The sequence below is a fragment of the Vicia villosa genome, linkage group LG3 (assembly GCF_029867415.1).
Source record: "Vicia villosa cultivar HV-30 ecotype Madison, WI linkage group LG3, Vvil1.0, whole genome shotgun sequence".
In the NCBI taxonomy this organism is placed as follows: Eukaryota; Viridiplantae; Streptophyta; class Magnoliopsida; order Fabales; family Fabaceae; genus Vicia; species Vicia villosa.
The window spans coordinates 79,582,559-79,609,906 of record NC_081182.1 but is presented as its reverse complement, the minus strand read 5'-3'; the positions used below and the strand labels follow the sequence as shown (position 1 = coordinate 79,609,906).

Genomic DNA, 27,348 nt, shown 5'->3' with positions numbered 1-27,348 from the left:
GATGAAGTTCAAGCTTCGAGGTGTCATCATTTATTGGGTGAGAAGTTGTGGTCGCTTGCTCCTGGATAATAGATAAATATATCGTGTTGGTGTCTATTAAAAAGGTGTTATTTGACACTAAGGCCTCCCTATATAAAGTGAACAAAGTTTTAAATTCTTCTCACCAGAAAATAAAATAGTTGGAGACCTCTTTGAATGAAGCTCAGGACATCTGGAAGAAGGCTCAAATGGCCTTTTAGAGATGCAATCCACAAATATGGACTTGTCCAAAAAGTATGCAAAGTATGTAGAACATGGTTACTCCAAATTGCAACCTTCTTTTGAAAAATGCTTTGAGGCAAGTGGAATTTTTCCACCCCAGAGTTTGCATATCTTGAGAGCTTTATTTTTTTTTAATAGGCAATGATATATATATATATATATATATATATATATATATATATATATATATATATATATATATATATATATATATATATATATATATATATATAAGGGAGTATAAGCGATACTCCAACCTATTACAACGATAGAAAAGCTACTTCTCAAAACAAGAGAGAGGTAGAACATTCCATGAATGAAAGTTACAATTATCTCTCAAGGAGTAATAACATAAAAGCCAAGACCAAGAAATATGAACAATCTCCGACTTGCACTCAAGGAAGCTATAAGAAGCATTCGAAAAAATAATGGCATTCCTTGTTGTCCAAATACTCCATATCGTTGCTAGCCAAACAACCGAAACCGTAAACTTGTTGTTCTTGTTCCTTATTTTCTCATCAAAACCAGAAAATTCCTCAAACTCCGCCAGAGATAAGTCTATATCATGACCGATCCAACTGAAAACTTCCCTCCATATGTTGGCTAAAACGCTGCAACCCCCTAACAAAAGCGATAAACATTCCGGTTCCTCCATGCAAAAAACACAATTATGGTCACAAGGATTCGGCAATAAATTCCTCCTTATCAATTGGTCCTTTGTTGCTACCCTAGTGTGTAACACATTCCACCAAAAAAAAGGATCTTCGGTGGCACCTTGATGCTCCACATGAAAGCAGTTTGCCTAACAACACTGCTACCGACTGCTGGCCCCGAGAGAAACGGAAAAAACCTGTCGTAACAGGATCTCACCGAGAAAACAGAATCCGAATTGCAATTCCATGTAAAGCTGTCCGCTACACCTGCTACTGGTATGACAGCATCGATTAGGGAGCTCACCTCCTGCCACAAAAAGTTAGTGCTGCTGCTGCACTCGTAAATGGCCCCTGCATCGTTCCATTCCCAGCCGCTCTCTCCATAACCTCCTGCTTCAGCCACTGAATGCGCACCATCGACGGCCTGAACAAAAAGCTCGGGAAAATTCTGCGCTAGCTGATGGGAGCCAGCCCAAAGACCGTGCCAGAACGGAGTGGAAAGTCCATCCCCAATAATACAGTTTACAGCCCCTGCAAAATTATGAGTCAGAAGCGACAAATAATTGTCAGATAAAATGATGTCGCGCCACCATATCGAATCTTTCTTAGATAACACCGAAATATCCCCCACAAGAACATTCTTTTTTATATTTCCGTACCTATGAACCATTATACTCCTCCACACCGGTTCCTCTTCCGTTAAAAACCTCCACTTCCACTTACTTAATAACGCCAAGTTTAAAACTTCTACGTTTTTAATGCCCAAACCTCCTTCTTCCCTAGATTTACACACGGTCTCCCAACACACCCAATGAATCGTACGTTTAGATTCGCTTCCGTTCCAAAGAAAGTTTGATTGGATAGTTCTTATCTCCTTGATGATTTTCCTAGGGGCTTTGTAGAATGAAAGAGAGTATATCGGTATGGCATTAATAACGGAGTTGATAAGACAAACTCGCCCCGCTATGTTGAGATGAAAACCTTTCCACAAGGCCAATCGACGTTTCAACATGACAATCAAATCTTCCACATTCCTAACCTTCTTGGATTACCTCCCACTTTAACCCCTAGGAACTTGAACAGGAGCTTATCAACCTTGCACGAAAGAAATATCGACGCCGCTTCAAGAAAACTATCGCACACATTAACTCCATAAAAGTTGCTCTTATTGAAGTTCACCCGCATCCCCGACATCATCTCATACGCCCTAAGGATAACCTTCATCGACCAAAGGTTCGCGGTGTCGCCTTCCGCAAACAAGAGTGTGTCGTCCGCGAATTGGAGCATATTCACCCTAACCTCCTCGTTGATTTTGAACCCTTTATACTCTCCGTTAACTACGGACTTATTAACAAGCGCCGTTAGGACTTCCGAGGCCAACACAAATAAAAACGGGGACAAAGGATCACCTTGGCGGAGGCCTTTTTCAACCTTGAAATCCTTTGTTACGCTCCCATTGATAATAACGGACATCCAACTAGTGAAAACGCATCCCTCCATCCAAGCCATCCACTTATCTCCAAAACCCATCTTTACAAGCACAAATCTTAAAAATTGCCAATTCACCCGGCCGTAAGCCTTTTCAAAGTCAATCTTTAACGCTACACAACTTCTTTTTTCTCTACTAGCTAAGTCCAACACTTCGTTCGCGACCAAAACCCCATCCAAAATATTTTTACCGGGTATAAAAGCCGTTTGATTGGGCGACACCAATTTACCGATAACACTTCTCAACCTTCCCGCTAGAATTTTTGCCAAGATCTTGTATAAGCTACCAACTAAACAAATAGGGTGATATTCGTTCAAAGAAAGAGGGTTCTTAACTTTTGGAATCAAAGTTATGAGGGAAGATGTGCAACCTTTAGTGAGTTTTTCTTTATCAAAGAAATCTCCTACGAACTTTATCACATCGGCTTTGATTGTATCCCAAAAGAATTGAAAAAACTCCAAAGTATACCCATCCGTACCGGGGCTCTTGCTACCGTCACAATCCCAAACCACACACTTGACTTCCTCCTCTGAAAACGATCTTTCCAACCAAGATTTATCTTCCTCATTCAGAGTCGCTAGATTCATACCCTCCGGAACAGCCCTACAAGAAACCCCTTCCTTGAAATACCTCACGAAATGATTTCTAACTTCCGCTTTCACTTCTTGAACCCCTTCAATGCGACCTTCCTCACCTTCCAGCACCGATATCGCATTCCTACGATTCCTTTCTTTGATACTATTGTGGAAAAAACGCGAATTTCTATCTCCATCCTTCATCCACAGTTGCCTTGATTTTAATCTAAGCATAGATTCTTTCTCATGAAGTTGTTTCCAAAACTCACCAGTAGCTTCTTTTCTCTCTTTGATCACATCCTCAGAGTCTTTACTGTAGTTGTCCGCTAACTCTATGTCCATGGCATTGATCTTCTCCACTTCCTTACTAATACTCAAATCCCTCCACCCGAAAACTTTGCGGTTCCAAACAAAGATAATATTCTTGAGCTTTTTTAGTTTTTCAAACAGGATAAAATCTCCTCTCCCCTCTATTGTCAAAGAAGCCCATTCCTTGCAAATAAATTCCTTGAAGTCACCATGTTTAATCCACGCATTATTGAACTTAAAAGGCTTCGGCCCCCAATCAACTTCACCACAGAATAAACGGATAGGCGCGTGATCCGATAGGTCTCTTATACCAATCCTTTGATAAATCACCCCCCAAAAATCAATCAAGTTGTTCGATAACAAGAATCTATCAAGACGGCTCATAGCCTTACCATTGTCTTTAAACCAAGAGAATCTCCCTCCAACGCAGGGAATATCAACCACCCCCATTTTATTTTTGTAGATTGTTATTTCCTGTGTGTCGTCTATTGTTGAATGAATTATACTTGTTTCATTGTAATACATTGTTTCTTTACCCACTTATCATGGTATTTACTCTTTTAGGGTGTCACCGCGACTCCTAATATAACTTCTTTGGGACCTGGTCGATGTCTAAGGTTGTGCTCAAAAGTTTTATTGGACATCTCTGAGGAACCCAATTACCGGCCAAAGGTATGCTCCTATTCTTTGTCCCGTGTTTGTACTTAGTTTGAGGTCGACAAAATGAAGACTCACATCCTGCTTGTAGAGTGGCTAGCTATTTAGAGGTGGATGAGTTTGAATCATGGTTTTAAATTTTGGACCGCATCACGTGATGCGGCTGCAATATTGAGGTTGCGGTAGTGTCCGCATCAGACCGCAATTGGGGTATGATTGCAAATCACACAAAAAACCGCATCATAACACTGCAACGGCTGCATCATAACTCTGCATTGACCGCATGAACCCGCATCGGACCACATCAGCATCAACCCACATCGGACCGCATCAGCATGCAAGTGTTTATGCATTGTTTAAAAAAATATTTGGTCTACCTTCCTTCCTATTTATATCATAAATTTAAGGTATGTTTTAAAAATATTCGAAAGATTCGAAGTGATGGTGAATTGTTATAGAGATATATGAAGATTTAGAGAGGAAATGGAAGACATTGTGAAACATAAAATAAATAATAAAATATATTATTTTTTGTTGATAAAAAATAAATTTACGTCGCAAAGACTGCAATCTGCATCGCCGCAACCGCAACTGCAACCGCATCCGCAACCGCAATTTAAAACCATGGTCTGAATTATCAATTTGTTATGTCGATTGTTGTCTTTATTTGTATGACTTTGGTGAGCGGTTTTGATTGCTTTACTCCAAAGTGTATTCTGACTCAAAGCAATCATCTCAATCAAGCAAAGCTTGTTGCATATACTCCCACTAAATAATTTAACTTTCATATCTGATTGAGAAAAAGCAAAAAACTTTATAACCAGGGACTCTTCAATGGATACTTATCATCTTGCTATGTCTAATGGATTACGCCTTAATCACAATTATTAGTATTTATAAAGAAGGCTACTTCATACATTTGAAACCATCTCTCTAAACAATATCAATTTTTTTTTGTTGAATAGAACAAAATGGATAAAATAGCTTTTGCTAGTTTTGGCAGTAAGGCAAAGCCTTATGTGTTAACAGTGGCAGTTCAACTTGGGTTTGCAGTAGCATCCATATTCGCCTTGGCCAGTTTCAATATTGGAATGAGTCGTTTTGTATTCATTGTTTATCGTAATATCATTGCTGCAATTACTCTTGCACCTTTTGCATGGTTTATAGAAAGGTGATATTCCCTTATTATTTTTTTCTTTGTTTTTGTAGAATAAACTACAATAGCCTATAAATTATCATTGTTTTTATTTCTTAAATTATATAAATATAATAACTACTTTAGTCTCTTACGTATACAAAATTCTCACGATTCAATTGTCTCTCTCCCTCAATAACTTAAACTTCTCAAAAGGAAATGTATTCGGCTTTTCCTATTTATAGTAACCACTTTTCTTACAATTTTGCAGGAAAGCTAGGCCAAAGATGACTTTGACTGTCTTTTTGCAGATAATGGCGCTCGCATTTTTGGAGTAATCAACTAAAATCTATATATATTGCTACATATCAATACTCTTAATAATCTAACAAATATTCTTTGAATACATATTTTTATAGTTTAACTGCACGTTTGATTTTTATACTGTATTTGGATGTTATTAACATTGTAGTCTATATATTTTAACTGCACGTTTCATTAGTTGTATAGTTTTATAGAAATATTTGAAAGAATGAAAATAATAAATAATTATGGTAATAATAGAAAAAATAATACTAATAACTAATTGAAATTATAAAATAATTAATAATTGACTTAATTATTGTTTTGGTCCATTCACGAAATTGGTCCTTATATTTTAAATTTAAATAGTTTTAGTTTCCATATTTTTAATTTAAACAATTTTAATCTCCCTCTCATAATTTTGCACTCAAAATTAAAGATGTTTTCATTTTTTAAATAACAAAATACTTGTGAAAATGAGAGAACATCATATGTAAACATATTTTAAACTTTATAAATAAATATATAAGTTAAAAAAATAACATCTCATCGCTTTTCTAAGAAAATAACGTGAGAGGGGAATAAAAATATTTGAATTTTAAATAGGAGACTAAAATTGTAAAAATTTAAAATAAGAGAACTAATTTTGTAAATTAGGAAAAATTGGGGGATTAATACAGTAAGTTAGCCTTTAATTTTTTATTACAATATAATTTTTTCCAAAACAACTTTTATTAAAAAAAACAAAGGGAGTATCAATTATTCATAATAAACAAATCATTAAAGTTTGAATTTTATCATATTTAATTATGTAAATAGAACACAACTAATAGTATTAGTTTAATTAATTAAATTAATTCTCAAAATAGTCATTAATAAATTAAAATATTAATACACATTTAAGACTATTTATTTATTAACCTTTTAAAAAGAATGTCAAATTATTTTTTTATTTTTTTAGTATAAAATAGATTTTTAAGTAGATTAGTAGGTTTGATCAAATATAATAGATGTTTTTAATATATAATCAATAATATTTGAGATTTAACTTTTTCTTAATGTGATTTATTTAAATAGAATATGACTTAGTAGGAGATAGTAAATAGTTACAACTTTTTACATTAATATATTATTAGATAATATAATGTATATCTGACAATAATTAATTATGTATCAACAATCTGTATCTACCTAGCTTAACTAATAAATAATGTACCCTATAGTTTGAGATACTATAATGACTTTTGAGTACATATTTCTTATAATATATGTTTTCTTTTTCTTTATGAATTTTTTTCCAAGAAACATATTTATGTTTTGGAAAACATATTTAAGTTTTGGATAAAACTTAGATATTACTATTTTTTTAATGAAAATATACAAATATATAATTTTCTCTTAATATTCTTTCTATTTTTATTATTTAAATTATATTTAAGGACACGTTTCATATTTTCATTAAAAAATAGTAAGAATTTTACTGAAAAAATTATATCTAAGTTTATTAGGTGCATGTATTATGTATAACAAAACACAAATTGTGTAAACCGTGTGTAATATGTTGTATCACTTACGTGCACGACGTAGAAAATTTGTTTCATAATAATAATGTTTATGGTATACCATTTGGTACTATTGCAGGCCAGTGATTGATCAAGGATTCACTTTCTTGGGAATGCAATATACATCCGCTTCATTTACATCTATTCTATATAATAGTGTGCCTTCTATTACCTTTTTCTTAGCCGTAATTTTCAGGTAACTCCTAATAAAATATGATTATTACTATAATCATTTTTAAAAAAATACTAATCTTATAGTACCATTTATCAGGATTGAACAAGTAAATATTAAACAGATACGAAGCATAGCAAAGGTGATTGGGACATTAGTAACATTTGCAGGTGCATTATTGATGATAATTTACAAAGGCCCACAAATCCACCTTTTTTATTCTCCAAATAATGCTCATCATCATGCTGGAAGTCACGACACTCAAACTCTCAAACATTGGGTCTCAGGAACACTCTTTTTATTATGTGGTTGTTTCGCTTGGTCATCTTTCTTCATATTACAGGCAACTAACTATATATTATTCTCTTGTTCAATTTTGATACATTACATATCATCCGTCATGATATATATTTAACATACGATATGAATATGAATTGTGAATTGCAGTCGATAACGTTGAAAAAGTATCCGGCTGAAATGTCATTGTCTACGTTAATTTGCTTCGTTGGCGCTTTGGAAAGTAGCGCGGTGGCGTTGGTGGCGGAGCATAACTCTGGTATTGGAGTTTGGGCTCTTGGTTGGGACTTTAGACTCTATGGTCCTCTCTACATGGTACCTTCTCTATTACTTACAAAGTTATAATGTTTTTATTTTTTGTCAACTCTTTTAACTCTATGTTCTTTTCAATTTCATAATTACATCAATAAACATTTTCAATGAATATAAAAATTACAGGGAGTAGTTACCTCAGGAATAACATATTATGTGCAAGGGTTGGTATTGCAAAGCAGGGGGCCAGTATTTTTCACAGCATTTAATCCTATTTGTATGATCGCCACTTGTGCTTTGGGCTCCTTCCTTTTCGGAGAACAACTCCACTTGGGAAGGTATATATTACTAATAAGCAATGCTTTATTATACAGTTCTATGTTTTCAGATGATCTGTATATATAACTTATAGTTTAACTGTGACAAAATTAATAGGAAATTATCCTGCAGTTTAATCGTGACAAATTTTATCATTTTGGTTGGTGAATAATATTTTCTCTTTATGGATAACAGTATCATTGGAGCTGTGATTATTGCAATAGGTCTTTATTCCGTGGTGTGGGGTAAAGCCAAAGACTATTCATCAGCCACTACTATTATGCCACCATCACCAGTTACAATGAAGCAAATTGAGGCAGAACAGCTTCCAATTACTTCATCTGATCATATGTAACCGACACCAACTAATTATGTATGAATTTAAAGTGTGCTGTTGTTCCCTTAACTAAGAATATGCAATAGTTATCTATATTATCTCATGCTTGTGTTTTGGTTTACACATTCTGAAGGAGTATTATCATATTGCAACTATAGGCAGTAGTGTATGCATGCATATTTTTTCTGAAAGTATATGTACTTTTTTTCATGTCAAGATATTTTTGTCATTTTGTGTGGATTATTATTTTGCTTCATCATCTTTTTTTCACTACTACACTAAACTCCTTACACAACGGTTGAAAAGGTATACCATCACGCGTGTCATACCGTTATTAAGTAGAGTGTGGTTGTATGTTTGTTATTTCCTCCACGGTCTAGAAATCCTTATTGTAAGGCAGAGCGCGCACCACATATCACAATAGTTATTCTTATAAACCGTTGTGATATATACACATAGGTACTGAGTTTGAAACCTAGCAGTAGCAAATAATTTAAAACATTAATTACTTTTGATCACGGTTACAATAGATAACCGTTGTTGAAAGTACCAAGAGTTTATGATATAATATGTAGATTGCTTGTTTTTCTAAACGCCTCACTAAAGAAATACAAACATTCAAATTGATGAAGAAGTCTATAATCTGAAAATTAACTATTCTTGAAAATCAACTTAAACAAACCATTGTTTTTTGATTGCATGCATCTCATCGTTCATTTCATGTTCTTTTACAAATAGACTATGGTTTATTGGTCTAACTCCTTTGATACATCGCTATCTTTGATTATAGTTAAATTTCAATAACAACAAGGCATTGGATAATCTGCCTCGTCATCATCACTTATCATCGTAATTTTTATGATGATAGATCATCATAAAAATTACAATTGTAAGTAATGATGACGAGGCAGATTATCGAATTAATTGTTGTTATTCAAACTTAACTATAATCGAAGATACCGATGCATCTAAGGAGTCGGATCATTATACCATATTTTATATGTAAAAGAGCATTAAATAAAAGATAAGACCCAAGCATTTCGAAAAATATTGATTGATATAAGTTGATTTTTGAATACAACTTAATTTACAGATTATAAGTATCTATGTCAATTTAAATGAATGTATTTTAAGTGAGAGTTAATGAAACAAATGATCTACATAGAATATAATAAACTCAACCTAATCTTCTTTCTCTAAGAACATTAATCAACAACAAAAACAACATACAAAAGCACTTAACAAAACAACATCATACAATAGAACCAGATATTATAAAATGTTTTCAAGACGCACCTTTTATTGAAACTAATCGTACGTGGAACATGAATCAATTATGAGGTACATCTAGGATGTGAAGCAATGAAAAGAAATATAAGGAGTAAGTTTACACAATAGCTTCATATGCATGGGATTTACATTTATACTTTCTAATAATATCATACTTATGTAGAGAGAGAAAGTTCTAGAGAGAGAGAGACTGTTGTGCGACCCATCTACAACCATGGCTAGGAACAAAGGCGGGGAAGGAGTATGGACCCAGAAAGTGCACAAGAAGAAGATCTCTAGGCTAAGAGGTGGTTGGGAAGGTGGCGTGAGAAGGGGAGACGAAGAAGGTGGAATCAAACCAACAACGACTTTCTTCGTAACGGAGTTTGACGATAAGTGGGAGGCGAGAGATTTATACCACGAATTCAAAGAGCTTGGTGATATTGATGAGGTTTTCATACCTCACAAACGGACCAGGTGGGGTAAAAAATATGGGTTTGTCTGTTTCTTTAACGTGGAGGACGAGAAGATGTTAAAAACAAAGCTGGACAATCTATTTTTAGATGGGAAGAAAATATTTGCCAATTTGCCAAAGTTTGAGAGGAAGAATCTAAACAGGAAGATTTTAGACCATGAGAAAGGCTTAGACAGATCTAAGTACGCGTCGGTTTCCAAGGTGGAAAATATTAAAGGTGGTTCTAAAGTTATTAAGGGAGTTTCCTTTGCAAACATGCTGAAGGGAGAAACATCCATGGTGATTAGAGAATTTACATCAGATGAAGGAGAAAAGAGGAGACTAGAGAAAGCTTTTATGGGAGAAGTGATTACTCCGGGGATGGAAGCAGAAATGCAAGAATAGTTTCACGGTGAAGGTTTATTTTCGATATCAGCAGTTCCTCTTGGAGCTAATCTATGCTTATTAGAGGAGAGTCAAGAAGGAATTTTGGAAGAGATGATGGAGGGAGGAAGCAAGTGGCTAGAGGATCGTTTCAAGAGCATTAGGAGATGGTCCCCTAGAGAAGTTGACCAGGAGAGGTTGGTGTGGATTAAGGCTTTGGAAATACCAGGTCATGCATGGACAAACAGTTTTTTTCCCTTCATCGCTCAAACGTTAGGAGTTTTAATTTATGAGGACGAAAGAACAAAGAATAGAGTTAACATGGGAGTGGCCAAATTCCTTGTACGTACAAGTATGAAAGCCACGATCAATGAAGAAGTTAAAGTAGAGATTGATGAAGATCTTTTCAACATCTTCCTTTCAGAAGACTCATGTCAAGTTAAGGAGGTATGCTGCATCAAGAGAGGGTGTAATAAGTACCAGGTGATGATAGATTCCTCTTCAGAAGAATCTGTCAATGATTCAGACAAGGATGAAGAAGGCAGTGCTTATGATTTTATCCCGGAGACTGAAGAAGAGGTGGATGAGAGCGGAGGACCGGCGATGAAGGAGATGAATCACGATAGGGTTGCAGAAGAGTGTCCATTGGTTTTGGTGAAGCATAATCCTACGGGTAATTCGAAGGACTTCCATATTTTTAAGGAAGGTACTAGTGGTACAAAGCACTTTTTGGGTTTAAATTTGGGTGGATCGTCCCCCAAGGTCATAGAGTCAGCGGGTGAGACAGCTGTCAGTCCTAGGGTGGTGACTTGTCCGACAAGATGTATTTTGAGAGGGGAGAAAGGTGGTAGTGTTTTTGAGAAAGGGCTGGCTTCAGTGGGCCCATTAACCTTGGGCCTTTTATCCTTTGACAAAGCGTGCACAAGTTCTAAAAGTTTAAGGCCCAAACCCAAGAAAGTGAAAGAGATTGTGGAATTGGAGGAAAATATAGAAAATGTTGAAATTAAATAGTCCTATTTCGCTTGCCTAAACCCTAAAATTGGCCCTAATTGTCTGAGGAAGAATCCAAAACTGAAGAATAGCAGAGAAGAAGAGGACAATTTTTCAGGTGGTTCGGTTCTATGTTGCGATTCTATGACGGAATCTGATATAGGGCGATGCAATAGGAGATTGCTTATAAGCAAGGGGCGTTCTGTGGCATCGGATCTGAAGGAAACCATGGTAAGATTGGGAATTGATTGTGAAGGAAGGAAAGAGTTCACTCATAAGGAAATAGAAGTGATGGAGAAGCGAGACAAGGATGGAGTGATTGAACGGAAGGCGAAATCTAGCTTCTGAAATGATAATTGTAACTTTAAATATCAGGGGAGGAGGGAGTAGGCTCAAGAGGAAAAGGATAGGCTATATGAATCAAGCTAGCAAGGTTGATGTTTGTTTCCTCCAAGAAACAAATATTCCAGATTTTGATTTGAATAAGGCTGAAGATCTTTGGGGTGACAAGGACGTGGAGTGGACGCATATGAATTCTAATGGTGCTTGTGGTGGATCGGTGATTCTGTGGAGAAGGAATTCCTTGAAGCTTATTTTGAGTTTTAAAGGAGAGGGGTATGTAGGAGTCAAGGTTCAACACAGAGGTACTTTTATTAATTTCATAAATGTTTATGCTCCTTGCAATTCTGGATCGAGAAGAGAGGTTTGGAGATCTTTGATCAAGCTGAAGAAGAAGGTTGTGGGCGAGGAGTGGTGCATAGGTGGAGACTTTAATTCAACGTTATTCAAGGAGGAAAGAATAGGAATCAGTAGTGGTAGAAGTGGTAGGGAGAGTGCAAATTTCATGAACTTTGTGGAAGAGATGAAGATTATAGATTTACCTAGTGTAGGAGGGCGTTTCACCTGGTTCAGCGGCAATGGTCAAGCTATGAGCAGATTGGACCGTTTCCTCTTAACTGAGAATTTGATTTTGTTGTGGAAAGTTGATTGTCAGGTGGTGGGCAAGAGAGAAATTTCAGACCATTGTCCGGTGTGGTTAAAAGTTGGAGGCAAAGATTGGGGACCAAAACCTTTTAGGTTCAATAATGGTTGGTATAAACACAGGGAGTTTGATTCTTTTTTGAAGAAGGAGTGGGGCTTGTTATCTGTCAGAGGCAGAGGAGATTTTGTTCTTTACGAAAAATTGAAAAATCTCAAATTGAAACTTAAGGATTGGAATAAGGAGATTTATGGCTGGATTGATTTGAGTATTGAAGAAAAGATTGATGAACAACATGAGTTGGATCAATTTCTGGCTGCAAATACAGGGAGTAATATAGCTGAAGTCGTTGAGGCCGGAAGATTAGTTGCTGATGACATTTGAAAAAAGTTGGAGATGAAAGAAGGCTTGCTAAGACAGAAGTCAGGACAAAGTTGGCTCAAGGATGGAGATTTAAATTCAAGGTTTTTCCATAATTCACTTAAAGAGAGAGTTAGAAGGAAGTCTATAAATATGGTGGAGACAAGTGCAGGCTTGATGGACGGTGTTGAAGATATTAAAATCTGTGTGTGTGATCACTTCAAAAGCTTCTTTAGAGAACCCTGCAAGAATTGTCCTGTCCCTGCGGGTATCAACTTCAAGCGTCTTGAATCTGCCGTGGCTACGATTTTGGAACGTCCGTTTACAGTATATGAGATAAAAGATGCTGTGTGGAATTGTGAAGGTAGCAAAACACCTGGTCCTGATGGGTACTCTTTAGCTTTCTACAAGAATAATTGGGAGATGCTGAAAGAAGATTTACAAAGAACCGTGGCGGATTTCCATGAGAAGGCTAGATTAATAAAAGCTTGCACATCATCTTTTATAACTCTGATTCCTAAAGTTCTGAATCCTCAGTCCCTATCGGAGTATCAGCCAATTTTCTTGGTTGGGAGTCTCCATAAGATTCTGTCTAAAATTCTTGTTGGCCGTCTAAAGGAGATTATCAGGCAATTAATATCATCAAAACAAAATGCTTTCATAAAAAACCGAAACATTTTGGATGGTATTTTGATGGTTAACGAAGTGATGGACATGGCAAAGAGAGAAGGCTCGAAATGCTTAATCTTAAAAGTAGACTTTGAGAAAGCGTACGACTGTGTTAGCTGGAACTTCCTGAGATTAGTTATGAAGAAGATGGGATTTGGAAAAAAGTGGTTAAGCTGGATGGAGGCCATCGTGTTCACGAGTTCCATGGCAATTTTAGTGAATGGAAGTTGTACAAAAGACTTCAATGTCGAACGGGGTCTTCGACAGGGAGATCCTCTATCTCCACAGTTGTTTGTCATAATTATAGAAGGTTTGACCAACCTTATGGAGAAAGCATCCAGTCTTGAGGAGTACAGAGGCTTCTATTATGGTGACAACAATGTCGTCGACATTCTGCACTTCGCTGATGATACCATTATTTTGAGTGATGGGAAAGAGAATAATTTGTGGGGTTTGAAATCCATTCTAAGGGGATTTGAACTTATGGCTGGTCTCAAGATTAATTTTAGCAAAAGTAACATATATGGTATTAATCTGTCTGATGCTAACCTTCAAATGTCGTATTCGTTTATGTCTTGTGGCATAGGTGATCTCCCCTTCAAGTTCTTGGGAGTTAAGGTGGGTGACAGTCCCAGGAAGTTGGCAACGTGGAAAGACGTTATCAAAGACACAAGAAGGAGATTGGATAAATGGAGAGGGGGATTTCTTTCTATAGGAGGTAGGGTGGTACTGATCAACTCGGTGTTAAATGCTATTCCTTTGTATTCGCTATCGTTTTATCAAGCACCTAAGAAAGTGATAAAGGAAATTAGGAGTATTCAAATAAGCTTTCTATGGAAAGGAGTGGAAGGTGGAAGAGGAATAAACTGGGTCAGTTGGCACAATGTTTGTAAGTTAAGAGAGGAAGGAGGTTTAGGCATAAGAGACGTAGATTGTATGAATGTATCCTTACTCATGAAGTGGAAGTGGAGAATTTGTACAGAGGCGAATGCGATATGGTCAAATCTGTTAATTCACAGGTACAAAAATCCGGAGGTCAAAATGTACGTCAACGATACGGGAGTGATATCCAAGAATGATTCAATATGGTGGCGTGATTTAATCTTGATCAACGACTGCGTAGGTTCCAATGGACTGTCTGTCTCTGATTCATTTCTATGCAGGGTCAAAAGTGGAGATAATGTTTCATTCTGGCTAGTAAGTGGGCGGGGATTCAAACAGTGTCGGAAGCGTATCCGGAGCTGTATCACAAGGCAGTTAATAGGTTTATGTCTGTTGCGGAGGCGGGTTATTGGAAGGGAGAGATATGGAAGTGGAATTAAGACAGTTGGCTGCATGAACCAGACGATCAAGATGGGGCTCTCACGACTTTGCTGCAACTACAGTTTCCGTCTATTAGCAGACAGAATTTCAGGAGAGATGAAGTGGTTTGGCTGGCGGATGAAGATCAAGGTTTCACTGTCAAGGGGTGTGCCAAGGAGATTAACCGTAATATGCAGGGAATTGGGCTGCAAACATCTCTACTAAGGAGAATAAATTTTGTGTGGAGGATTAAAGTTTCGTCGAAGGTGGGTATGTTTGGATGGAGGTTCGCTTTGGACAGATTACCAACGCGAGATCAACTGAAACTTAGAGGGATTTTAGTAGATGATGTAGACTGCTGTTGTGTATTTTATTTTCAAGATATGGAAAACATTGATCATCTCTTTGATTGTTTCCCGATAACCAGAAGAATTTGGACTAGAGTTGGCCAATGGCTAGGGGATTCGGTGACTCTATCAAACGTGGAACTTCGAAATTTTTTGGATCACTTTGATAAGATTAAGGCGGTAGAAGATCGATTAACTGTGGGAGTTATTTGGATAGCTGTCATGTGGAATTTGTGGGTGATGAGAAATGCTATTCTCTTTAAAGGTAACATCTTTAATTTTGACGAGTGTTTTTCCGCTATCATTCTTAACTCCTGGAAATGGTTTAGGGTAGTTAATGAATCATCTACGGCTTGTAATTTTTACGTCTGGAACACTTTCCCTCTATCATGTGTAAAGAGGTAAAGTGCAGTTTGTTGTAACTCTTTTTATTCTGTGATTAATACCATTACTTATTGAAAAAAATATATATATTACTTCGCATAGTTTCTCAAACTAGAAGAAGTTTTTTGCTGTTGTTTCTTCATTTACTTTTCTTGTGACTTAATAATGTATTGTTCTTGTTTTGAGTCCTACAAACACTATGAAAGTTATCAAGATGTGAAACTGCAAACTTAATTTTCAACAACAAATACCTGCAACAAAATAAAAACACTAACAACTTACATCATCAATGGATATACATGAAGTCGTGGTACTGTAACAAAGTATGAAGTTCATATTGTTTGTGAAGCTATGTAGAAGAAGTACAAGGTGGGTGAAGTTTTAAACATAGCTTCACTACTACAAAAAGCACTTCTAACAACGGACGCGAAATGCATTTTACCTCGACAAAAGAATCAAGGCAACGAAGGGCGTCATGAAAAGTAATAACTTAACACCTCGATTTTTAAAACATCGAGGTAAAGGTTCATTATGGCTTGTGGGTTCGAAACCTAGTTTCAACACTTTTTTATTTACAAAAACTAGCGCCTTTTTTATCTCGATTTATCATAAAAACCGAGGGGTAATTATATAATTTTTTTTAAAATAAATCTCGTTACAGTGTTTTCCATAATATTACCTTTTTTTACTAAAAATCGTTACAGTATTTCTAAAGAATATTACATTAGTTGTCCATAAAGATCATATGTTGGATCTTTAATCCCTTGATATTCTAGACAAGATCAAATACTGAGAAACTCTTTCATGTACCGATCTTGTATGTATTTGTTTCTCGTGAAAAAAGGTAAGAATAAAAATCTATAATCAAAAATATTTTCGTACAAATAAAAATTTCATAGAACAAACCTTGAACCCAGATGATTTTTTGCTCTTGAAATCCTTTGAAGAGAACTTTTCCAAATTTCCTTAGGTTTTGTTTAGATTTCCAATATGGTAAGAGGACTTGTATAATAAACGTCCCTTAGGTTTCACGCGGATCACTAATGGTGGATTCTTGAGCATTGATAACCTTTAAATGGACGGTAAAGATTTGTGTAAGGCCGTTGAATGAAAATATGAAAAAAAAACCACTTAACTATCATCTCGGTTCTTAAAACAACCCAGGGGTTAGAGTAAAAAAAAAATCTTTCAAAAATAGTTACATTCTTTACCCAGAATAGTAAAAATACATTGTAAGAAACAAAATCTTCGCATAATATCAGATTGTTTATCCAGAATATTAAAATTACAACATGCGAAAAGGTCTCATACAATATTTGTTGCATACATTGTATTTTTACTATTCTGGGTAAACAATGTAACTACTTTATTAAAAAATATTATTTTACTCTAATTCCTCGGTTTTAGAACAACACAACACGGTTATAGTAAATTTTAAAAAATGGTTACAGTGTTTACCCAGAATATCAAAAATACATTGTATGCAACAAATTTTCGCAAAATATCAAGATTTTTTTATCCAGAATATCAAAAATGCATCATGTCCAAGTCCCATACAAGGTGGTAGAGATCTATCTTGAATGTCAGACATGCATTCACCAAGATTGATTGTTGATGTTATAATTATTACTGCTTTCACTAGCATATACAATTTGCATGCTTCCAACTTCTAATCAGATATTTATTCCAAAAATTGGAAATTGCCTTTTCAGCACTTGCAACCCATCAGTAAAGACTTTTAGGAATAAATCATAGTTGTTCAAAACCTTCAACAACATCAACACCATTGTTTGAGATGGATTGCAAAAGCTGGAAAAAAATTGTTCAAGGTAGAAGAACATTTTTTTCAGTTTTGCAATCCATCCTAAAAAATGAAGCATTTGACGGTGGGGCGGCTAAAAATAAAATAGTATTAGGGTAAAATCTGTTCACCGAGTATATATATAAAAATCTAATTAGTTTATCCCTCGATTTAACAAAGAATCTGAAGGGTTAAATCATTTATTTTACAGTTGTTATCAAATAAAAACATAAAGTGCATTAGCTGGAATTTGAAGCATGTCCTGAATGGTATATGCGCTATATATATATATAGCGCATAGGAATAAAACCTCAGTTTTTCTAGATAACGTGAAAGCTTCGTCAAGAAAAGCGTTATTTGTAGTAGTGCTTCATACTTCTTGTACTTTATTCCTATTAAAGTCGTGAAGATGAATCTAAAATAAATAAATAAAAGAACATTCAACAAGATGCAACAAAAGAGATAATCATAAACTATCTAACAAGAAGGTGGAAGAAGAATAATACATAATGCATGAAGAATAAGAATCACGACTAATGACGAAGATGAATAGAAAAATGGGTGCTAAGGTTTACATGCGTAGGATACGACGCTAATGTCAAAAAATGAGAGTTAATTCACTTATATATGGGTATACTCTTTCACAAAATTTAAAACTATCAACTGTAGCGATATCCCTTTTATTATTTATTTAAAAATAAATAAAAAATAAAAGGCGCGTCTTAACGTTAAAGAAATAAAATATTCGAGGTCGCTAAGGTTCGAACCCATGAAAGTTTCATTTTATCACCACGGTTAAATCATCCACCATTATTATAAGCTAAAAATTTTTAATTAAAAAATAAAAATATTTGTTAGCGACTCAGTTTGGATTAGGGGTGGCAAAACGGGCCGCCCGCCCCGCCCGCCTTAAGTCCGCCAAAAAACGAGCGGGGCAGGCATGCTCGCCATGTGAAATGGGCATAAAAATCATGCCCGCCCCGCCAAGATGGTGGGTTGGCGGGCGGCGGGCTTGCCTGCCTATTTTTATTTATATTTTATTTTTTTTAATAGATTAATAGGATTTTTTTACCTTTTAATTAAATTTTTCACTTATTTTTTAAAACAATTTTTTATAAAAGCAACTTTTTAACAAATTTTACTTAAAAAAATATCAAGTATATTTACAAATAAATATATAAAATAAACCATCAAGAATTAGAATTACTAGAATTAACTAAAAAAGAGGAAATTTTGGAGGAGGGGCGAGCTTTGGTGGGCGGCGGGCATTGGCGGGGCGAGCTATGGCGGGTGGAGGGTTTTGGCGGGGCGGGCTTTGGCGAGCGGCGAGCCTAAAATCCCAACCCAACTCGTCATTATTTGGCGGGTGCGCGGGCCGGGCCGGCGGGCCACTGCCTGTTTTGCCACCCCTAGCTTAGATATGTCACCACGGTGTATTGATGAACCGTGGTGACTTTTGCATTTTCGTATGCGCGTTTTGTAGTAATATTTATTTTTTTTAAAGTAACAAAATAATGATCTACTTGATCATATTTTTATTTTTATCATTCAACGCAACAATACATTGGAATTTGTTAAATTATCTCTTTCTTGTAAAAAAAATCTCCCTAGATTAGCTTTACTATATATAGTCGGTCTCAAGTTTTATAAAAGGAAAGAGTTTGGTTAGGTAGTTAAAATTAAAGTCTACGTAAAATGCCATCGAATCCCTATGACATATATCAACTACGAAATAATATGAATGTTAGGTCATTTTTCGGAAGTAACAAACTGTATGGCTCGAATACAATATCAAAAGAGCAAGGGTCACTGCATCGCTGCCTGGATACATGAAAAATAAGCAAGATTTTGCATATTATCGTGAACGATTGTAGGAAAAGAAATTAGTTCAGAATAGGAGGATTCGTTTTGGATCATGGAATATAGACACATTTAATGGAAAATCTATGGAAAAAGTGGAAAATAAGAATTATAATTAGGAGGAAGATCAATTTCATGATCCTACCAGAAACTAAGTGAACAAGTGAAAAGGCCGAAGAATTATACAACTCGGGATTTAAGCTTTCGTATACCAGAATTGTTAGATCGAGAAATGAAGTGAGGATTATTTTGGACTAGGAGTGAAAGAATGATATTATGGATGTGAAAATAGTAGGAGATCAAACTATAGCCTTGAAATTTGTAGTGGACCAAGACGCCTTTAATGTTATTTGTGCTTACGCACCTCAGGTCGGGTTACCATAACACCTTAATGTAAAATTTTGGGAGGATATAGAATACTTACTTCAGAATATCCCCAAGGAGAGAAGCTTTTTCTAGGGGGATCTAAGTGCACATGAAGGAAGCGTAAATCAATGGGATGTTGATCTCAAGTTGCTTTAGTATCTCCATAAATTTACCAAATTGTTTCTCTTATTTGGCCTTTCAAATTCTTTTAGGGAAAGGTGGTGGTGGTCTTTCTTGAAAAAATGTTCTTTTTGTGCTAACTTCAGGCACGTCTAGACACACCTCTGCATTAACAAATGTCATGTCATGAGTTTTCAAAGTGATACCCATGGACTAAAATCCTTCTCTACTTGCCTTATCAACTAAGGAATGTTCTTTTTTATCTATAGGATTTTTCTCATCAATATCATGATAGGATCTTTTTATTCTCCCCTTGTTAATTTTGATCTTGAACTTTTCACTTGGTCCTTCACATTCTTTACCGATTCTCAAGGAGATAACCTTTGCAAATATCAATACTTTTGGTACTAGAGGTAGATGCAGGTGATTGATAAGTGCAAATTGTAGCTATTTTTGCATATACTTTTTAGTGCACTTATCGACTCTTTGTTGTTAATTTCGGTTGAATAAACCCAACTTTTGTGTAAATATGTTTAGTTTGTGTATACTTGTGTTTCTGATTCATTTATATACCATTTGATAGTTTTCCATTCATTTTGTTGGTATTGAGGCGTATTTGGAGCATGAGCAATAAAGTGTCGAAGACACGGCTTCAAACGCGCGATTTTGAGCAACGGAGCCAACTCATCAACTAATAAAGCTCACAATAAAAGAATAAAAAATCATCAATTTGATTGATATTTTGTCATTTTTAGATAGTAAATTGAATAAGATTTCCAACTCTTCGAACCGGGCGCAAATCGGAGTTATGGTTCTCAAGTTATGGCTAAAACAATGATGTTGCTACTAGTGTCACTCGCCCGGCGAATGACAGGCTAGCCCGGCGAATCTGGCAGGACAAAAATACGTTTTAAGGGCCAAAAATCACATTTTTAGGTTATGGTTTGGGTATTTTTTGCTCCCACTCCATCAATAAACATTTTTTAGGTAAATTAGTTTAGAAAACAACTATGGAGCTTGCATTTGGATGATTGGAGGTTGATTGATCATCAATCGGAGCTGACAAACCGGGAGATTTTCGGTTCATTTCTCTTCTTCTTTGTGTATTTCTCTTTGGTTGGATTTTGCATATGATTTTACTTTGAACTCATGTGTATTTGTTGATCATGGTGTTGTATAAAGTTTGCTTTACAAATCATTATTGATGTCTTCCTTAATCTTTTTGCTTTATGTTTAGATTCGGGTTGTTATAGACATATACCTCACAAATCTTGATTAGGGATGGATATCTTTTAGTTCTAGACTCAAGAGATATTTTTTGGAGCTAATATTCGTCGTGGGTATCGAAGCTTAATGCCTCTGTGTTGTTTGTGTTGGTTGAGAGATCATCGACGCGAGCAATACAATTGTCTGCTGTGTTGTTGAGGTTGGCTAAGAGATCGTTGCCGAGAAGATATAGTAGTTCTCTCTACTTTGGGTTATAAATGACTTAGGGTGTGAGCGATGCTTGATGATATTGATGAGTATTGTAGGTTGAGTATAACTGGTCGATAAGTTAAAGTTTGTGAGAAGTAGATTATATGCATGCATGATAAGCCTCTTCTTTCTGAAAAATGAATTCTTTTTGTGTTGATATTTACTTTTTCGTTTTTTATACTTTACCTATTCAATCCAAACTCATAACTGCGGAAACTGTTGAATGGCAGTTCGGTAGCACTAATCTCTGTGGACACGATAAATTCCCGGATAAATACTTCCAAAACTTTTGTTGCTTGCCGCTTTACCGCTTCTACAAAACGGCACCGTTGTCGTGGATTGGTATTTTATTGAACTTGCATGGCAATAGTCTCTTAGTTTTGAGTTTTGTATATATCGCACATATTGTATATTCTCACTTGTTTATATTGATACTTGTGTATGTTTACTATACATGCACGTGTTTTCTATACTTATAAATTTGTTATATTATTGTTTGTTTCTTTTCACCTTTGCTTGTGTGAGGTTAGGAATAACTGGGTGGAAGTAACTTGAAAATTCTAGTAACTCACGCTTGATGTCGTACTAGATGTTATGACATCCACAATTCCACAACACAAAACGTTAAAACAGAAACATATAAAAACAATAAAGAACACACATAATTGTTTACCCAGTTCGGTTCAAACAACCTACACTGGGGGATACCAAGCCAGGGAGGGAATCCAATATAAGCAGAATTAATTCAGAGTTAAACTCCCCCGTTTACAACTCCTCACTTAAAACCAGTCCAATGTAATTCCAATCTATTCCCAGACCTGAGTATCTCCACTCACTCCCCCTCAATCACAGCAGTGATTACAAATAAACATTAAACAAATTGAGAGAGAAGAGACACTTCAAAAACACACCTTGATCTGCTTAAAAGCTTCAATCAAGAGACACACACTCATGCTTAAAAGCTTAGAGTGAAAATTAACAAACAACCTATTCCAATACAATCATCAAAAGACAATTGCTTGGAGTACAAGAGACAGCTACAGAACTATGGTTCTTCACAATTAAAAATTCTCTCTCTGCGTTCAAAATTAGGATTGCATTCTTCTTATATGCAGCTCTTGGGCCTTGGGCTTTTCAAGAATCAAATTAGTGTTAACCAAGTTAACCTAATTTAAACGCCATATGGTTGTTACAGAATGTGTTGTCAGCGAAATCTTCTAGACGAAATATTCAGCACACAATAAACGGTTTCCTAAATTGTAGATTGAGAGAAATCAGAAAACACATTAATAAAATATAACAGCCCCTGCTGTCAGACAAGGATGTCATGGCATCGGTCATGACATTCACCAACAGAACCTGTATTAGCTAAACACAAATGCAACCTGCATAACACAATATAAATCATGTCATGACATCAACCAAGACATTAAACACCTAGGTATGTTTTACCACAAATGCAGCCAACATGAAAACATCTACAATCTCCCCCTTTGGCAAATTTTTGGCTAAAACAACCAATCACACCATATCAGAGAAACACTTGCAGTAGAAACAAAACGAACACACTCAGAGCTAATACAGTACAAACAACATACACCACCAGTATGCACACAGTGCCCACATAGCTAAACCAACCACACCACAAGAGTAGCACTAACAGATCAACATAAAAAAAGCACATCAAAATTATTGACCACACAAACACATACTTGTTGTCCTGGGGTGACACTTCTTCTCCCCCTGTTTGGCCATAAAAGTTGCCAAAGCAAACAACTATCTTCTCCCCAAAAGTTTTTTTTTGAATTATGGTTCCTCAAAGATGCAGATTCCTAACTTGCTCCGCAAGTTTTCAAACTGTGTAGCATCAAGGGCTTTTATGAAAATGTCAGCTAGCTGAAGTTCAGTGGATACATGTTCTAAGCAGATCACCTTGTCTTCTACGAGTTCTCTGATAAAGTGATGTCAGATATCTATATGTTTGGTTCTGCTATGCTGAATCGGATTTTTGGAGATGTTGATAGCACTGAGATTGTCACAGTACAAAGTCATGACATTCAGTGAAACTGTATATTCATTCAACATTTGTTTCATCCAAACCAGTTGAGAACAGTTACTCCCAACTGCTATGTATTCTGCTTCAGCAGTTGATAATGAGACATAGTTCTGCTTCTTGCTAAGACATGATATGAGATTGTTTCTTAAGAAGAAACATCCTTCAGATGTGCTTTTTCTGTCATCAGCACTTCCGGCCCAGTTAGCATCACAATATCCAATCAGAACAGGGTCACACCCGTGAGTGTACAATATGCCATAGTCAGAAGTTCCATTTACATATTTGAAGATTCTCTTGACTTGGTTTAAGTGACTTACCTTTGGCTCTACTTGATATCTGGCACATACTCCAACTGCAAATGCAATATCTGGTCTGCTGGTTGTTAGATATAGCAAGCTTCCAATCATGCTCCTATACAAACTCTGGTCAACACTTATGCCCCCTTCATCTTTGGATAGATTTAGATGTGTTGGTGCAGGAGTTCTTTTGTGACTCGCATTATCCATTCCAAACTTTTTCACTATGTTCTTGGCATATTTTCTTTGAGATAAAAAGGTGGAGTCTTCCATTTGCTTTATTTGAAGACCAAGGAAGTAAGTCAATTCTCCGACCATACTCATTTCAAACTCAGTCTGCATTTGACTGACAAAGTGTTTTACCATTGCATCAGACATTCCTCCAAACACTATGTCATCCACATATATTTATGCAATCATGATTCTTCCATCTTCATTATTTACAAAGAGGGTTTTGTCTATTCCTCCTTTCTTATATCCATTAGTGGTCAGAAATTCAGTTAACTTCTCATACTAAGCTCTGGGAGCTTGTTTCAAACCATAGAGACCTTTTCTTAGTTTGTAGACATGATTAGGTAGATTTGGATCAGCAAAACCTTTATGTTGTTCCACATACACTTCTTCATTCAAATATCCATTGAGAAAGACACTTTTTACATCCATCTGATATAGCTTGAACTTCAAGATGCAGGCTACTCCTAGTAGTAGTCTGATTGACTCAAGTCTTGCTACAGGTGCAAAAGTCTCATCAAAGACTACTCCCTCTACTTGATTATATCCTTGTAGTCTGGCTTTGTTTCTGGTTATGACTCCTTGTTCATCAGACTTATTCTTCTATATCCACTTGGTACCAATAATATTCGTTCCTTCTGGTCTAGGTACCAGTTCCCATACTTCATTTCTTTTGAACTGTGCAAGTTCATCTTGCATGGCATTGATCCAAAATTCATCTGTCAAGGCTTCCTTCACATTTTTTTGTTCAATTTTGGACACAAAGCAGGAATTGGCTATGGTTCCTCTTGATCTGGTCATTATTCCACTGTTGAGATCTTCTATGATAAGTTCCTTGGGGTGATCTTTCTGAATTCCGATAGATGGATCTTTGCTGACTGCTTCAGGTTCGGGTTCTGAAGGGGTCTCGTTACTCACTTCAGGTTGGTCTGTCTGTTCATCCTGAATTTCAAGGAATGTTTTGACATTCTCTGTGACATCGAATTCTCCATGTTGATTGTAATACGGTGAACTGACTTTATCAAAATGTGCGGATAGCAAGAGTCGCCACCGACTTTTATTTTATCCAAATTATTAAAAAGGCTAAAAGAACAGGAAAAACCTTTTAAATAGAAAATGAGTTCGGGGGGTAATTTATGCAGAGGGAAGGTGTAAGGCACCCTTTGCATCCATGGTTTTCCATGGGCTCTTAATTGCTTTGCTCTTTGAAACCAAAAATTTAGAAATGTAGAAGAAGAGAAACAAGGACTTTAGCTCGTAAATGAGCGTAGCCTTATTGAAGTTTTTTAGAAAAAAAAGGGTAGAAAAAGAAATTTAAATCAGAGCAAAGCAATTAGGGGCAAATTACCGGGTTAGATGAAAAATGTTCTTTTAACCTTTCAGGGCTATCCATACCATAGGAGGGTAAGGAAGTCCTTTGATTTGGAGGTTGAAGGGTCGTCGAATTATCGTTCGCCATAAGACTGTCCCACGCCATAGAGGGCAGGTAGTCTAAGGGAAGGATCAGAACAACCATCTTCGTTAGGCAACAGGCAACAGGCAACAAGAGGGGTACCATAAAAGGTGCGTGGGTGCAACAATCACGTGATTAAATTCAGATATTTATCTTGTATTTAGGTGATTCTAATTCAATCCATGGTTGTCACTCCCTAGGATTACTAACCACACAATAATATATAATATCACAGTTTAAGTGCCTTCAAGGCCATACAATACAACCTCGAAGCAGATACATAATAAATTATGGGGAAGGGGAGAAGAGGACCAGCAGTGCAATAGGTCTGGCGCAAGTAATAATTAAAGAAAGTAAATCAGATAGGTTTTAGGGTTACCGACTATTGAGCTTTGACGGTTGGCTAACCCTGAAAATTGAGAAAAGAAAAATAGAAAACCAAGGGTGAGTGCATTATCGGTTCACTAACAGTTGAGGCTAACTTTAATCTGATAAAAATAAAGTAAAATAAAAACAAAATTAATATGGAATAGAACTTAGCTTCTGATCTAGATATGGTTCGTGGTCGGAGGAAGCCTCGAGGTTAACCCTGAAAAATTGGCAAAGACAGACAGAAAAGGAAGTGAGTGCAGAAAGAGTCCATTGAGTTTCGAGGTTAACCCTAATAATATTTTTATAAGGCAAACAAATATTTAAATGAAATAATAAAGTTGGGACTTAGCTTCGTGATAGGCGTGGCGCGTAGTCGGAAGATGCCTGATAATGATCCTGAAAAGCAATGCACAAAGAAAATATTTTTCAGTGTATGGCTAATTCTCGCAAATCCTGAATCGGGCATAAATTAAAATAAAAAAAATCAGATTTAATTAATTATTGGTTTTCAACCTAATTAATTAAATCGATCAGAAATAAAATTTGGATTTTTAAAATGTCAAGATTTATTCTTAATCAATTAATCAAAATTAATTTGCCAATTAAAATAATTTAAACAAATTAAACTATTTTAAAGCAATTAAAATAAAATCGAATAATCGATGATTGAAATTAAATAATAAAAAAAAATTGTTAAGATAAAAAAAAGTTTTTAGAGTTTTGTAGAAAAAAAGAAATTTTTATATAAAATATATACATAAATTTTTTAAAAAAAAGGAATAAACAAAAAAAATAGGGTTTATGTAATTAAAAAGAAAAAAAATAAGAAAACTTAGCGTGTGATCTGGTGTGGCGCAGGCCTGAGGGTGTATGGTGCATATGCGCCCTAGGATGTGTTGGATCCAAGGATTGCAGGATCTGAAGGCAGTAACGGTGAAGGAGCATGATAGCGCGTACGACTTAATGCATAGGATCCCTGGATTTTGAAAATACCCTTCGCGTGCGTGCTGGCCAATGAGGGCGTGCCACCTCTTCATCGTCTACCTCTGGCCGTCGGCTTAGGCCCTGTGACACCCTGTACCTACAGACGCGCCCATGGCTACAACTCCATGGTTACGAATACGTGCAAACGTTCTCCAAAATATTTCGCGAGGCCATGGAAACATCCGTCTGGTCCTCACGAATACGACCATGGTCTCAATTTGGCTTAAAAGATCCTGCAACAAAAAAACCTAAAACCAAACCCTAATTTCTAACAATGGCAGAACTCGGTATATACATCCATTCGACAAATTATTCACCCAGAATCATTCCACACATCATAATAAACATAATTATGCACTCAAAACATGCTTATGCGTTATGAATCAGAGCAATCGAAAGACATTAAATTCATACAAACCGTGGCTCAATGGAGGTAATTCTGAGACTTCTGAGTGTTGGAATGAATGTGCTCACGTCCAGAAATCGTCAAGGGATCAATTGGAGTGCTTCTTTTGGCTTGAATTGGGCTGCAACTGAAAATTGAATCTTGAAATTTTCTTCACTTTTCAACTCGATTTAGGGTTCTTCTGCAGAGAAATTTCGTAACCCTTGCACTCTGAATATGTTTGGTACTTATAGGAGAAGGATTAGGGTTGATAAAACTGAATCAAATCTCACTAAATCAATCAATGGAAATTTGATTGAAATATGTTTTTTAATGTTTCTAAATATGGCCAATATTTGATCTAATCAATCCAATTCCATCTTGCACGAATTTTTTATGATTATATGGTATAATTGATGATTGGATTTGATTTGTACATGATTTCTAATTGAATATTTGATTTTTACTTAGTTTCCATGAATTAAAATCA

The 27,348-nt window shown here is 35.8% G+C and overlaps 4 protein-coding genes across 5 annotated transcripts in view; 3 read left to right on the top strand and 1 right to left on the bottom strand.

Annotated features, from left to right (window-relative positions):
* The window catches only part of LOC131662007 (WAT1-related protein At4g08290-like), a 45,029-nt gene extending 36,447 nt beyond the window's left edge, over positions 1–8,582 (top strand). The window contains exons 1-7 of one of the 2 annotated variants that reach the window (XM_058931674.1): positions 4,802–5,115; positions 5,351–5,413; positions 7,024–7,140; positions 7,216–7,459; positions 7,564–7,728; positions 7,852–8,003; positions 8,179–8,579. In XM_058931674.1, coding sequence (XP_058787657.1) covers positions 4,916–5,115; positions 5,351–5,413; positions 7,024–7,140; positions 7,216–7,459; positions 7,564–7,728; positions 7,852–8,003; positions 8,179–8,338 — 1,101 coding nt within the window. In that variant the 5' untranslated portion in view covers positions 4,802–4,915 and the 3' untranslated portion in view covers positions 8,339–8,579. Of the gene's footprint in view, positions 1–4,801; positions 5,116–5,350; positions 5,414–7,023; positions 7,141–7,215; positions 7,460–7,563; positions 7,729–7,851; positions 8,004–8,178 lie in introns of those variants that run through there. The other variant, XM_058931677.1, reaches the window with a different exon arrangement.
* Positions 8,583–11,832: 3,250 nt separating this feature from the next.
* On the top strand, positions 11,833–12,780 carry LOC131658395 (uncharacterized). Its single transcript, XM_058927692.1, has one exon. The coding sequence runs from the start codon at positions 11,833–11,835 to the stop codon at positions 12,778–12,780; it is 948 nt and encodes a 315-aa protein (XP_058783675.1).
* Positions 12,781–12,909: 129 nt separating this feature from the next.
* Positions 12,910–14,952, top strand: LOC131658394 (uncharacterized). Its single transcript, XM_058927691.1, has one exon. The coding sequence runs from the start codon at positions 12,910–12,912 to the stop codon at positions 14,950–14,952; it is 2,043 nt and encodes a 680-aa protein (XP_058783674.1).
* An 8,094-nt stretch (positions 14,953–23,046) lies between these two features.
* LOC131658393 (secreted RxLR effector protein 161-like) lies at positions 23,047–23,799 on the bottom strand. The gene has a single exon (XM_058927690.1). It carries the CDS (start codon positions 23,797–23,799, stop codon positions 23,047–23,049), a length of 753 nt encoding a protein of 250 aa, XP_058783673.1.
* Positions 23,800–27,348: the final 3,549 nt, after the last annotated feature.